Genomic DNA, 15,348 nt, shown 5'->3' on the forward strand with positions numbered 1-15,348 from the left:
CAAAGCATACAGGTAATAAATAGTGAATTGTCTTGTGTAACAGCCTGGCCGCTTCATTAAATTTCAGTTTTGTAAGTTGTTTTGCTCACCAAAGTGTCCTTTTCATCGATTCTCATGCTCGTGCATAGGGTTTTGTTGTCATCTGTATCTTGCTGTTACATCCAGTAAGTTTAACATTCATGGTAGCGATATTTTTCAAGTGTTTCCACAGTGTAAGGGGCTCATTGGCTGCAAGATTGCTGTGAGGTATACTATAGATGATAGATACTATGATTTTCTGTTTATTTGTTTTATTTTTGTTGTTGTTCTGAGACAGAATCTTGTTCTGTCACCCAGGCTGAAGGACAGTGGCATAATCTTGGCTCACTGTAAGCTCTGTCTCCTGGGTTCAAGCGATTCTTGTGCCTCAGCCTCCCAGTTAGCTGGGATTACAGGCATATGGCACCATTTCTGGCTAATTTTTGTATTTTTAGTAGAGATAGGGTTTCTCAGTGTTGGCCAGGCTGATCTTGAACTCCGAACCTCAAATGATCACCCACTTTGTCCTCCCAAAGTGCTGGGATTACAGGCATGAGCTACCGCACTCAGCCAGTAGATATTGTGGTATCAAGGGAAAATATTGATGCCAGGAAAGACTTTAAGATCAGAATAAGTTATTTTCACAAGAAATATTTTTGATATAGATACATGTGGTAAAATAAAACTATTAGATTATTAACTATGAAAACCAATTTTGTTAGAATTTTGAAGAATACTGTGCATCTACTTTTTAACAACTCAATTTTGTTTTGTTTTGTTTTGAAACGGAGTCTCGCTCTGTCGCCCAGGCTGGAGTGCAGTGGCGCAATCTTGGCTCAATGAAAGCTCCGCCTCCTGGGTTCACGCCATCCTCCTGCCTCAGCCTCCCGAGTAGCTGGGACTACAGGCACCCACCAACACTCCCGGCTAATTTTTTGTATTTTGTTTAGTAGAGACGGGGTTTCACCATGTTAGCCAGGGTGGTCTCAATCTCCTGATTTCATCATCCTCCCACCTTGGCCTCCCAAAGTGCTGGAATTACAGGCATGAGCCACCGCACCCGCCCAACAACTTAAGTTTTAATAATGTTCTCTCTATAAAGCAGTTTCCTAGAACTATTAGTAAATAATAAAGTGATCTTTTTTCCTCCGTTTTCTGTAAGGAGAATGGTAAGATGGAAAGAAGTCCTAGTCTGAATAATCAGTAAGTTAAATTAAGTGATTATCCTCTGAACAATTAAGAATTTACTAGATATACATTCTATATCTATCTCTGTTAAAGATTTTATAGTATATATTCAGAAGATCAAAAAAGATGTTACATAGCTATATATATACATAGATATATATATACACATGTATATTTTTGCATATACATAAATTGTTTAGTTATTTGAGATATATATATGCCAACTAAATATTTTGATTATTTATTTTATTATAACATAATCTTAGGCTCTAGGGCAAGCAAACCTGGGTTTAAAATTCAGTTATATCACTTACTAGCTATTAAGGGATATTGTTTAATCCTTGAGTATAGATACTCAACGTCTATAAAATGAAGATTATAAGATTACTTTACTCATAGGCATTGTCTTAGTTAATTTGAGCTGCTACAATATAAATACCATAGACTGGATGTCTTAAACAACAGACATGTATTTCCCACAGTTCTCCGTAGTAGGAAGTCCAAGATCAGGTCCCACAGGTTCAGTTTCAGGTCAGGGCCCATAGTTTTCTTCATAGATGGCACCTTCTCACTGTGTCTTTACATGGTGAAAGGGGCAAGAGCACTCTCTGGAGCTTCTTTTATAAGGGCAGTAATCCCATTCGCAAGGGCTTTGTTCTTGCTATCTAATCACCTCTTCCCCACAAAGGCCCTACCTTCATCACATTGGGAGTTAGGATCTTAATTTCAGAGGATCACAAACATTCAGTCCATAGCAGCGTTGTGAGGATTACGTGTAATAATATGTGACTAGCTTACACAATGTATAGATGAGAAAAGACTAGCTGTTTCCCCAAATTTGTGTTATCCTTTCATTGTGTAGACTTCCTTTTGGGAAGTAACTCTTTTTTCTTAGAGACTTTATTTCCTAACTTTACTGAGTTTGTTGAAAAGTTATCTCTCTTGAATTGCTTTTGCACCTTTGTAAAAAATCAGTTGGACATATTTGTGTGGTTCCATTTTGGGTTTTTTTGTTCTGTTCCATTGATCTCTATCACTAACAATACTACACCATCTTTTGTTTATTGTAGTTACATAATAAATCATGATATTGAGTAGACTAGTTACCCCTCATTTTTCTTTTTTGAAATTGTTTTAGTTATTCTAGTTCCTTTATCTTATCATGTAATTTTAGAATAATCTTATCTATTGCTACAAAAAACTTGCTGGCATTTTGATAACAATTTTGTTAAACTTATTTATCAATTTAGAGAGAATTGACATCTTTATTGTGTTAAGTATTCCATGAATACTATATGCTCTTCGTTTATTTAGCTCTTTCATCCAGCGTTTTATAGTTTTCATACACAAGTTCTATACCTTTTTGGTTAGATTCACACCCAATTTTATTTCCTTTTTGATATAAATGCTATTATATTTTTAGTTTTAGTGTTCAAGTATTTATTGCTAGTGTGTAGAAATACAACTGATCTAGTATGTTTACCTTGTATCTTTCAACCTTGCTGAAATAAATAATTAGTTCTAGAATTTCTTTAGGCTATTTGGAATTTTCTATATAGACAGTCATATAATATGCAAATAGAAACAGTTATATTTCTGCCTTTCTTGTCTGTATACTTTTTATCTCCTTTTCTTGTCTTGTTGCACTGACTTGAATTTTCCAGCACCATATTGAATCAGAGCAATGAGAATGGACATTCTTGCCTTGTTTACTGTCTTGCATGGAAAGCATTCAGTCTTTCACTATTATGTTAGTTGTAGGTTTCTGTAGATGCTGTTTATGAAGATGGGGAAGTTGTCCTCTATTCTTATTTTTTTCTTAGCATTTTATTTATGAGTGTTGTATTTTTTCAATTTTTTTCTGTATCAATATATGCAGTTATATATATCTATAGATAGATATGTCATCAACATATATTGATATGTTTGTGTGATTTTTCTTCCTTAGCCTGTTAATATATTGGTTGATAGTTTGAATAGTGTACCAGGCTTTCATACCTGAAATTAACCTCTCTTGGTCATAGTGTATAATTCTTTGTATATATTGCTAAATTTATAAAATTTAAAATGTATTGGAAATTATAAAATTTCTAAAATTTTAACATTTTGGAAATAATTTCTGTGTTTAGCCAGATACAGTGGTATGTGCCTGTAATCCCAGATATTTGGGAGGCTGAGGCAGGAATATTGTTTGAGCCTAGGAGTTCAAGGCCTGCATGGTCAACATAGTAAGACCCTTTCTCAAATTAAGTAAATAAATTATTGTTTTAAAATTTTTTAAAATTATTTTATATTTATATTTGTAAGGGCTATTGGAGTGTAGTTTTATTTTTTTGTGCTGTCTTCATATGATTTCAATATCAGAATAATACTAGTTTTATAAAGTGAATTGGGAATTATCCTATGTATACAATTTTGAATTGCACTAACATTGTACTTTGAATTTTTTTCTATGCAATTAAATAATACTTGAAAATCTGATTTTTAATGTCTGAGTAGTAAGTTAGTTGTAGGAACTTACTCTTCTTTATCTAACTTTTTCCTGTTTTTTATTATTTAGAACTTAAAATTTTTTTATTACTAATGATTCTGCGGTGAGCATCTTCCTATATATCATGTGAGCTTGTCCTATTTATTCTTAGAATTTGTAATAGATATAGTTTATAGACTTCTTTTCATATTGATTAAAACATAGCATTTAATATTTAGATTAGATTAAATTTCATGTTTAGATTAGGGTTAATATGTAATCATTTTTTTTATTATCATAAATGAGACCCTTTTATGGATCTGCAAGACCAAAACTGATTTCATACTTAATTGCCTTTTTTAATGTGTTGTCATTTGCACTGATGGTGCAAAAGCAATGATGAGTAAAACTGCTACTGCCTTAGAATGAGTCAAGGCAGTGGCACCAAACTGTCCTAGTAGTTATTGTATTTTAACCATCATGCATCTGCAGAAAAAAAAAAAAAAAAAAAAAAAAAAAAAAAAAAAAAAGCCATACTTAGTTAAGAATATCTTAGATGCAGTAAAATAATTTTATTACTTTTGATCCTCATATATAGGTCTTTTAATACTTTGTGTGAAGTAAATGAAGTACACATAATGCTCCATGTAATGGTTTTAAGGAAGAGCATTTGTGAGTAATCCTGTTCACAATTGTTTGCGCTGTCAGCTCAATTAGATGCTTTTTCTTTTATGGAATACCATTTTTACTCGAAAGAATGACTGACAGACAAATTATGCTCATTCAGACTTGAGTATTTGGCAGGCATTGTCTTTCAAATTAAGTAAGCCTATCATATCAAAGAAAACAACTGACAATAGCTATTGCCAAAGATAAAATCCAAGTGAAGATAAACTACAAAGGAAAACTAAACTTAGAACCTTGGAAAACTATATTCACCACTTTCAGTTTGACAACTTCCGAATACATTGTATAACGGAATAGAAAGACTCTTCTGATGAAATTGGTGATGATATTAGCAAATTTTTAATTGATTTTTGATGTATAATGAAATGAATCAGCATGTGGAAAATCTGCATAACTCAGTGAGCTGGTATTTGCCAAATGATTAACATGTGATGTTGAAAATCATGTCTGAGTTATATCATAGTTTCATTCAAAGTACATACAAGATAGACCAGTGGATTTTAATGTAACAGGGTAAAAAAAAGTTTATTGATAAAGGTTTTAGATTATACATTGCAACAAACTTTTAAGAAACTATCACTTATCAAGTAAAGGAGAATATACACAGTTATTGTAAAAAGATTATTAAAATATTCCACCATTTTCCAACTAAATGTACTCCAACCAAAACAACATATGGCAACAGATTGAAAGCTGAAGTAAATGTGAGAGTCCAGCTGCCTTTTATTAAGTGAGACATTAAAGAGATTTTTTAAAAAATGTAAAACGATATCTGTCTTCTTGCTAATTAAAAAAATATACTATAATCTCTTCCTGGCCTTTTGGCTTAGATCAAATTAAAAAAAAAAACTATCATATTTTCCTCACAAAATGTTATTTATGTTAACATTTAAAGGATTTTTATTATATTTAAATTAAATATTTTAAAAGCTTTTTAAAATTAATATTGTAATAAATATGGATAGAGATAACCTATATAAAGGTTAAGAAACTGCCACTTGTCGGCTGGGCATGGTGGCTCACGCCTTGTAATCCCAGCACTTTGGGAGGCTGAGGCGGGCAGATCATGAGGTCAGGAGTTCCAGACCATCCTGGCTAACACAGTGAAACCTCGTCTCTACTAAAAATACAAAAAATTGGCCGGGCATGGTGGCGGTCGCCTGTAGTCCCAGCTACTCGGGAGGCTGAGGCAGGAGAATGGCGTGAACCTGGGAGGTGGAGCTTGCAGTGAGCCAAGATTGCACCACTGCACTCCAGTCTGGGTGACAGAGTAAGACTCCGTCTCAAAAAAAAAAAAAGAAAAGAAACTACCACTTGTCAAGTAAGGGAGAATAAACACACTTTAACTTATGTTATAGTAAATATTGATAGAGGTAACCTATATAAAGGTCTTCAGTACTATCTAAAAGCTAAAGGGTCTATATGACCAAAACGTTTGAGAACTTCTGGCCTACAGGATAAAATCCAAACCTCTGTATAGTCCTTCTATCATGGCTTCTGCCACCTCTCCTCCCTTCTCTTCTGTCTCATTTCCTTTCCACTCTATTATTCAGTGAGATGAAGATACTTTTATTCCAGAAGAACTGTGGTGTTTACATCTCCAGACCTTTGCTTAATGCTCCTTTTGCCTTGAATGTGTATTCTTCTCCAAGTCTTTATATAAAGTACTGTCTCCAAATGCCTCTTGGCATCATTTCAGTTCTAACCTCTCTGTACCTCTTATTCTATCTTTATAATTCTATCTATTGGTATGCAATCCCATGTCACTGATTTGGTGCAGGGAGATTATTTTACTCATTCAGCCACTGGATATGCTGCATCCTCAAGATCTGCTTAGTTTCCTTCTCTATAAATGCTATATAGTATGCTTTGGGTTTCTATGTCCAAAATAATTCAGTGTCTTTCCCCTTATTAATTTGGTTTCATCATTACTTGTTTTCTTCTTAAAGGTGCTGTCATTCTTCCATTCACTTGGATTCAAAATGTTGAAATCATCTTTTACCCTTCTTTCATCTTCATACTCTGTATCCAGTTTAATCCTATTGCTTCTTGTTTGAAAATATCTTATATTCATTACCTCCTTCTTTCTCTACTGCTGCCATCCACGCTTTGAAGTTCAAAATAAGAGAGAAAATATTTAAATATATCTTGGCCTATTTTTTTCCAACCAGCATTCTGAATGATTTCAAAAGCTTTTGCTATTCTTTCCACTACTTCTTCTTTTCTTCAGACCAGCTTGCTCATCACTATTGCATTAGTGACCTTCCTAAAATACTACTTTTATTTTGTATTTTCTCATTCAACATTTTTAGTAACTCTTCATTTCTTTTGGCAGTGTTTCTTTTTGAAGGAAAGCTTTTCTCATGGACTCTCAGTGTTGACATAAATTATTTTAACTTTTAGTAATACAACTTAAATATGTCCAAATTAAAACTAAATACAAATTTTTGCACATAAAACTACATAGCTAAAATAATTTGCAAATTCATAGCAAGCAAAACTATACAACAAAATTTAACTTGATAGCATTAATGTGACAGAGGGTGTTATTTGCCATATAAACAAGCTTAACGTGAATATAGTACAGACTCTGAGTTAGGCATGAGCCTGTTCTACTGCAATGACTCAATTAATCCACCACCTTCTGTCTTCAAGCTTCTGAGAAACCTTTGTTTCTATAGCATGCTATGATATCATTTGACCTTCATTTGGTACAGATGTATCATCTGAGAAACAGATCCTTCTCTATCTTTTTCTCACCCCTCAGCCTGCTACAATTAAAATAGCACTACACGGCTATGGTAGGATAGTAAATACAAATGCACATTCAGACACTAATAGTACATGGTGATTTAGGGTCACTCGGTAAGATCCAGATGATCCAGAATATGGTGTGTGTGTGTGTGTGTGTGTGCCTTTGTGCACGTATGTATAAGAGACAGAGTTTTAGTTGACTTGAAAAAAAGAAACTTAGACTTTTATAGGAAACAAATGGAATCTCAAAGTCAGCCCCATTCCCCCAGAGACTATAGACTCCAATATAAAAATCACTCATCTGTGGGATAAAGACTATATTCCTCATGTTGGTATTTAAGGCCTTTATCGATTTGAATTGAACCTCTTTTCCTTTTTAATTTGTTTTTCTTTTCTGTCTTCTTACTATCGTTTAAATATGCTCACACTTTCCCAGATGTGTGCCTTCTCTCCTGTCCCTGTATAAGCTCATCTGTCCACAGCCTTTAAGGACCATTCATGCTTTTCATTTCCCCTTGAAGCTTTTTCCTATTTCTTCAGTTACAATTTGATTTTTCTCCTTCTTTGAACTCTTGTTTGAATTCCTTCTGCATCTTGTACTTTGGCATTTCATTTCTTTGTATTAAATAATGCTGTTTATAATTGTTTGATTTTTATGTTCTCTACATCACTAGACTTCAGGGGCTTTAAAGGCAAAATATTATCTTAAAAGTTTTTTGCATAGTCCTCAGAACCATTGTTGATATTCTTGAAGCATTTACTAAGGAAATCAAATGATTAAATTTAATGCTCAGTATTCGGGATTTAATTTAGTTTCTCTTGCAAAGTGTGTGTGTTTTTTTTAATGTGGAGTATAAACAAAAGTACTTTGCTGTAAAAAATTTGCATTTCTAAGAAACTAAAATGTCTTAAAATTTTGTATTTTGTACTCATTGTCCTTCATTTTCAGGACTGTTGGGAAAGATCCTGATGGCTATCCGAGATGCAGGTTTTGAAATCTCAGCTATGCAGATGGTAGGTACTTTACAATGAACCATAATATTCATGAGGATTTTTTTCAAAAATAGTCATAAAATGCTTTACTTTGAATGTTCCCTGTGTACTCGTGAACCACATTAAAAATAAAAGATATACTTACTGGACTCAGGAACCTTCCTATAGTCAAAAAATGGTTTTGAAACGATTTTTCCCATATACTATTTTACTGAGAGATGTAATATTCAATGATACACCTAATTTAAGCTTATAAGGTAAGTTTATACAGTTCTGGAAACTTTAGTTGCAAAATAAATAGGGACCAAAAACTGTATTTTGTTCTTATAAACAAAATGTAGAATCAAAGTGAGAAACTGTGATGAGTTTTCTGTCTTCTGTATTCTTAACTAAACAGATAATGAAGGAAGAGAATCAGTTTTCAGATTTTTTTCCCTAACCAGTGCCTTTTACTGGTTTTTGGACTTTCTCTCAAGACCTTCTTTGGAGTTAGTGTATTCCAGCACCTCTATTGGCACTTGTAGCACTGGACCTTCAGAGCCTATGCTTATTCAAAATTGTGCTGCTCATACATTCCTAAGAAACCTTTCAGGGAGAAACAACAGCCGCTTTGGTAGAGGTCATACCTTTGTGCTGTACTCATTGGTACATTTGACTAGAAATTGGGTAACAGATTATTATATGAATCAGATAAACAATTTGGTTTTTACAGTGAAGCCCAGCAAGTTTATGCTTTTTTGATAGTGAAATACCAAAATAGCCATTTTGAAGATGAGAATTTTCTTACCACTATCATTTGTATTTTCTTTTCTGAAGAGAAACAACTTTCTACAAAGTCTTAAGATTACCCAAAATCAAGGACCAGGACACAAATTGAAGTTCTATTTTGTGCCAATAAGCCAAAAAAAAAAAAAAAAAAGGAAATAGTTTACAAAGTCATTGAGCAAAACTTGAAGACTAGTGAGAAAATTGATATTTGAAGAATCTTACCTAGAATTATAAAGTAATTGTCAGCCAAAACTTTCTAAAAGTATTAGCTTGGTGATATATTAACAAGATTGTAGGATGACATGTGAGCCTATTTAAAAAAATGTAGAAATGTTAGTTTTAAACACTGACCTAATTCTAGATCTGCAGCTTAGCATAGTGATTGGTGATTGGGTAGAGTTTATACTCAATGAAAAAAATAATTTTAAAAATGATTAACTGAGTCTATAGAGAAGGCGTGGTAGTGTAGTAGCAAGCACAATCATTGACTTTTAGAGTCAGAAAGATCTATTTCTGAATCTTAGTCAGCTGCTTTCTAGGCATGTGGCCTTGGCCAAATGTCAGGCCTTCTTATTCTCAGTTTTCTCATCTAGGCAATGAAAGCATTATTATTTGCCTAAATGGGTTATTCTGCAGATTAATAAAATAATCATTTCTGGCTCAAATTGCTAGGTATTTAATAAATGATATCTTCCGTTAGTATTTTGTTGCATTTAACAAAACATATGTGAATGTAGGATAAAACACTGAAATCCAACAGAATTTCCTCCCTATAGTCGTAATGTTGCCTATAAAAATAAATCCTCACAGCTTAAATTATTGTCCGTATAGGCAGAAATTTCTCAGTGGGTCTTCAATCCTGGCAACAATAAACCAGCAAAATGGAGGGAAAATAAAATTGGGAATTCTGAGGCTATTTTTTTTAAAAAATAAGGTCTTAGTTTTTGAGAACCTTAGAATTTAACGAAATTTTATTCCTAACTAAATTTAAATTCAGCCTTGATAAGAATAAGTCCTTCTAGACTTACTTTGTAAGCATATTCTTACTCATAATTCTTTTTGAAGAGTAGCAGGAAGTCCACATGACTTGTATAAGTGCTTTGTCACGAACCAGACTAACTAGGGATTTTTCCGAATGCTTGGGAGGAAAATGTATTGTTTTCTGTCTCCTCTAAAAGTCTGAACTATTTTTCTTTAGTAATATTTCTTTCTTGTGCCACTAATCTATCAATAGTGCAATTAATATTGCATATAAATCTTCTTTTGTATCAAGAATGAGATTTTATTCAGAGAGAGGTGTAGTGTAGTAAGTAAAAGTATGATCAATGGTGTTAGACTGCTTGAGATAGGATGCCAGTTCGAGAAGGTTGTATGACCCCTCTGAGTCTTAATAGTCTCATCTGTAAGGTGGAGCTATTAATACTACCTATGCAGTAAGGTGGTTGTGAGGGCTAAATGAAATGATGCACGTACAGAACCTAGAATGATGCTGTTATCCATTGTTATTCTTGATGAGCTGATCTTTAATAACACTTTTTCTTCAAAGAGTAATCTATGTAAAGTGTACATTTTAGAGTAAAGAAGATATTACAAGTATTAAGTGCTAAGTGTGGCTCATTTATTTTCTGTTGGTTGGTTTATGGTTTGTTTTGTTTTATTTTTTGACATAGTTCAATATGGATCGGGTTAATGTTGAAGAATTCTATGAAGTTTATAAAGGAGTAGTGACCGAATATCATGTAAGTATAAAAGTAAATGTAAAATATTTGTACTGTTAAATAAAAAGTATAGGATTCAGTGTTTTGGACTAAGCTCCTATCTAGGTCCCAAGTGGCCAGAGTAAAAATCAATACAGAGTCATTCATACTAAAATTGTCAACAACCTAAATTGTTATCTGACCTTCTGAGAAATCAGGAGAGAGCAAGCCAAATTTCCCAAACAGGCTAATTTCATTTGATATAATAATGAAGTTTTCTCTGCCTTTCATCCATATGACAAAAAGTAACCTGAGGTAACCTGATGTTAACCAGTCAGTTATTTCCACATTACTTTCTTCAAACTATATACCTTTCATATCTCCCAAAATTCATTGCAACCAGCCTGCAGCTTCCTAAACTCAATTCTCTTCTTTCTTCTTCCTACTCTGTGGAGTCAGACACTAGGTTCATCTCCTAAATCCTGTAATTATGTGACCATCGACAATTTATTTACCTTCTTTAAACCTTGATTAACCCATTTATAAAATGGGAATAATACTATTACCCACCTTATGAGATTGTTGTGAGAATTAAATTAAATATATTATGTAAAACAGTCTCATATAATAAAAGTTCTCAGTAAATATTACCTGCCATTATTGTTGTTTTTATTATTATTTAGTGTACTTAATTCTTTGGTAGTAGAATCCATGTTGATCATTTACACCTATATTTTCTGCTTTAACATGTACAGTCATAAAAAGATAATTCCTATCTCATACTGTTACTGTTATCCACTTATTATATATATTGAGTATCTGCTATATGCCAAATAATCAGTGATGAACAAAAAACATACTGCCTGCATTTATGGAACTTATGCTCTGGGGAGGATAGACATTAAATCAAATGATCCTACACATAGCTACCTAAGGACAGCAGTCAAAAGACTGTCAAGGAAATAAAAAGATTCTTTTTTTGTTTAAAAAATGTGTGACTTAATTAAAAACTAGGGTGACTTAAAATTCTGAGTTTTGAAGGAACATGTTATGCTGTTGACAAAGTTCTTTAACATGTTATTTTCCTTTTCATTTTATACATTTTGATCAGCCTTGTATGTCTATTTTCAATGGTGTCTGTAATCAACACTGAAAGAGAATGAGTGAGAGAGAGAGACATAAAAATAAAAAAGGGAGGAGGGAGAGAGAGAGAAAAAGAAGAAAGAAAGAAACAAAGGAAAGAAAGGAGGGAGAGGGAAAAGAAGGAAACAAGGAAGGGAGGGAGAAAAGCAGACAAAATTTACTTTTCTGTTTTTGGGAAACTTGTTCATGCCTTCTGCTCCTCCTGAAAATTTGGCTCTTGACATTTATGTGTAGGCAGTACTTCAATATCATGAGACAGGAAATTAGACTCAATATAATTATCCATAAAAAATCAATTACATATGACCTTTGTGAAATAGCAAAATGACTTTGGGGGATACACTCAGGAACTCTAATGAGTAGAGTTATGAGTACCATATAAATTATGAAATCCTTTTCCTCCTCTTTTTGCTTCTGTAGTTTATATTAGGTAAGATGACTGCTTTTGGATCACTATTCAAATATATTCTGTAATAAATTATTTTACTTTGGTGTTGTGTATGATAAACCCTCCAAAGTCATGAAAATGGCGTACATGACCCTACATGGTCTGGCCTCATCTCTTACTGCTTTCCCATAGTCTCACTCAGCTCCTAGCCTCTAAGCTGATCTTCATATATCCCTACTGTACTTCTGCCTCAAAGTCTTTATATCTATTTTCACTTCTGCCTGAAGTATTCTTTGCTATTCAAGAGGGTGAAAAAAAAATATTTTTTGAGTGTTCTAGACGCTGTGACAGGCATTTTCTTTGATCATGTTTTCATTATACCATTTTATATAGAGAGCTAAGAATCTTAAAACAGTATACTTCTGTTTTTCCCCTGTTATTCTGTGTGCTGTTGTTCCCATACATTTTACATCTATATATGCTATAAATCCAACGATACACTGCTAATATTTTTGCTTTGAACAATTATCTTTGAAAGCAACTAAAAATAGAAAAATTAGCCAGGTGTGGTGGTAGGCGCCTGTAGTCCCAGCTACTTTTGAGGCTGAGGCACAAGAATAGCCTGAACCTGGGAGGCTGAGGTTGCGGTGAGCCAAGATTGCGCCGCCGTGCTCCAGCTGGGCAACAGAGCAAAACTCTGTCTCAAAAAAAAAAAAAGTGAAAAGAAAGAAAAGAAAAAGAAAAAGAAACCTACTAAAAAAAGCATTTTATGTTTATACTTGACATGTTTACTGTTGCTTTTCATAGATTTATATTTTTGTCTGGTATTTTTTTCCTTCTGCCTAAAGAACTTCCTTTAATATTTCTTATGATGAAATGCTTCTGATGGTGAATTGTCTCAGGTCTTTTTTGTCTTAAAACGTCTTCCTTTTTTCTTTATTTTTGAAAAATATTTTCTCACCTGGGTATAGAATACAGATTTACATTTTTTGGTCATCATTGTTGTCATCCTTATCTTTTCCCACTGTTATATAATATCCTTCTCCCCGCACCCCGCCCAACCCCTGGCTGCTTAAAAGGCTTTTGTTTTGTTTTACCTAATTTTATTGTGATGCATCCTAGTGTACTTCTGTTTGCATTTATTATCCTTGTCTTCTGTTGGATCTATAGGTTTATGGGTTTCAGCAAATTTGGAAAGATTATAGCACTTATTTTTAAAAATATATTTTATGTTGATCACCTTCTCTTCTGAGATTCTAATTACACATATAATAGACAGCTTGACATGGTTGCACAGCAGGGCTTTTTTCTTCTTCTTCATTTTTCTTTCCCTCTATGCTTATTTTTGAATAGTTTCTATTGAATGTCTGCAAATTTATTGCTCTTCTGCGATGTCTTATCCTGTTCACCCCATTCAGTGTATTTTTAAATTTAGATGTCTTAGATTATATCTCTAGAAGTTCTGTTTGGATCTTTTAAATATTTTTTATTTTCTGCTCATCATGTTCATATTTCCTTGTATAATTTGATAATGTGGAACTTACAATAGCTGTTTTAATATCCTTATGTTATTATGTCATTTAATTGCTGGGTCTATTTATTGAGTTTTCTTCTGGTAATTGTTAGTATTTTCCTACGTATTTGCCTGCCTGGTAATTTTTTATTCGATGCTGCATATTGTAAAATTTACAGTGTTACATAGTAGATTTGTAAAGAGTGTTCAATTTTGGCCTGGCACTTAGTTAAATCACTTGGAATCAATCTGAAACTTTTGAGTCTTGCTTTTTATCTTTGTAGGATGGGTATAGGGCATCTTATAATCTAGGGCTAATTTAGGTCAACTACTATGGTGCAGTACCCTTCTGAGGACTCTCCCTGATGCTCCATGTATCATATAAAAAGGCCTTTCGCTCTGACTAGTAGAAACATAAACTCCTCTCAGCTGTGTGCTGTCTCTGAGTTGTTTGGTCTACTTTGCGGCAATTCTTTCCCCAGCCTCAAGTAGTTTCCTCTATACATGTGACAGATTAGTAGCCAAAGACTCATGGGAACTCCTCTGCAGTTCCTGTAGCTTATTCTCTGCATATTCCCCTCATCTCTCCAGTATTCTTCCCTGAAAATAAGAGCTACATTGGCCTCCCCAAAGTACAATCTTTGTCTTTTCAACTCAGAGAACGTTGAGCTCTGTTATGTTTCCTCTGCCTGGTCTACTGGTCTGGAAACTGCCTCTAGACAGTAAGACAGAGCAATTCTACAGCTCACCTCATCTGTTCCCATACTTTCAGGGGTCATAGACCTGTGCTGCCCATCACCCACTGTATGAAAACTATTGTTTCATATATTTTGTCTAGTTTCTAGATGTTTAATATGGTAGAATAAATCTGGTCCTATTATTTTCGTGTTGCTAGAATGCGTTATGATTCTTAAAAGGTTTTTTAGGATAAAACATTTGAAATTTATATATATATATATATTTAGTAATGTGAATTCAACAACATTGTATTCAAGAAGGCCTTTGCAAGGAAGATTTACTAGAAGATCATTCCAAATAATGAAAGTGTTGGATAATAAAACATTACACTAAAATGTGATAGGAATGGAGAAGAGAGAGCATATATAAAAAATATTCTTCAAGGAAAAATGGACAGAATTTGGGAACTGCTTGATGTGTGGGATATAAGTGGGGGAGAAGTCACAGATGACTTTAAGGACATTAGTGGAACAGTGTCACAATTAAAACAGGAGAGTTAAAAATTGTTAAAATTCTTTTCATTCTTTTATTATTAAATTTCATAGGACATGGTGACAGAAATGTATTCTGGCCCTTGCGTAGCAATGGAGATTCAACAGAATAATGCTACAAAGACATTTAGAGAATTTTGTGGACCTGCTGATCCTGTAAGTTATTGTTTAAAATATTAGCCTAGTTTGTGTTATCTATTCACTATTTTAACAGGTTTATAATTTTTCGTTTGTTCCTTTAAGTAAATAATATAAAAGTGAATATAATATACAAAGTTTTAATTCAAAATGGCACTTTACAAAATTCATTTTTACATAACATTCGAAGAAAGATAATTTTTTTTTTTGTTAACTTAGTGACAATATAGAATAGGCGGAAGCATTTACTATGGCATTTTCTTTTTTTCTTTCTTCTTGCTAAATTGTCCAGGTAAATACGTTTTGCAAGCTTCATAATAGAAAGTATCTAAGGTGCTATATATCCTTTGACATGGGGGGCC

At 33.3% G+C, this 15,348-nt stretch overlaps 1 protein-coding gene across 2 annotated transcripts in view; it reads left to right on the plus strand.

Annotated features, from left to right (window-relative positions):
• The window catches only part of NME7 (NME/NM23 family member 7), a 222,994-nt gene that overhangs the window by 103,483 nt on the left and 104,163 nt on the right, over positions 1–15,348 (plus strand). For both annotated transcript variants that reach the window (XM_017868462.1, XM_017868461.1), the window contains exons 8-10: positions 8,067–8,131; positions 10,549–10,617; positions 14,903–15,004. In XM_017868462.1, the coding sequence (XP_017723951.1) occupies positions 8,067–8,131; positions 10,549–10,617; positions 14,903–15,004 (236 nt within the window). The remainder of the gene's footprint in view (positions 1–8,066; positions 8,132–10,548; positions 10,618–14,902; positions 15,005–15,348) is intronic.

This window comes from Rhinopithecus bieti, unplaced genomic scaffold, assembly GCF_001698545.2.
Source record: "Rhinopithecus bieti isolate Rb0 unplaced genomic scaffold, ASM169854v2 scaffold_4101, whole genome shotgun sequence".
Taxonomy (NCBI): domain Eukaryota; kingdom Metazoa; phylum Chordata; class Mammalia; order Primates; family Cercopithecidae; genus Rhinopithecus; species Rhinopithecus bieti.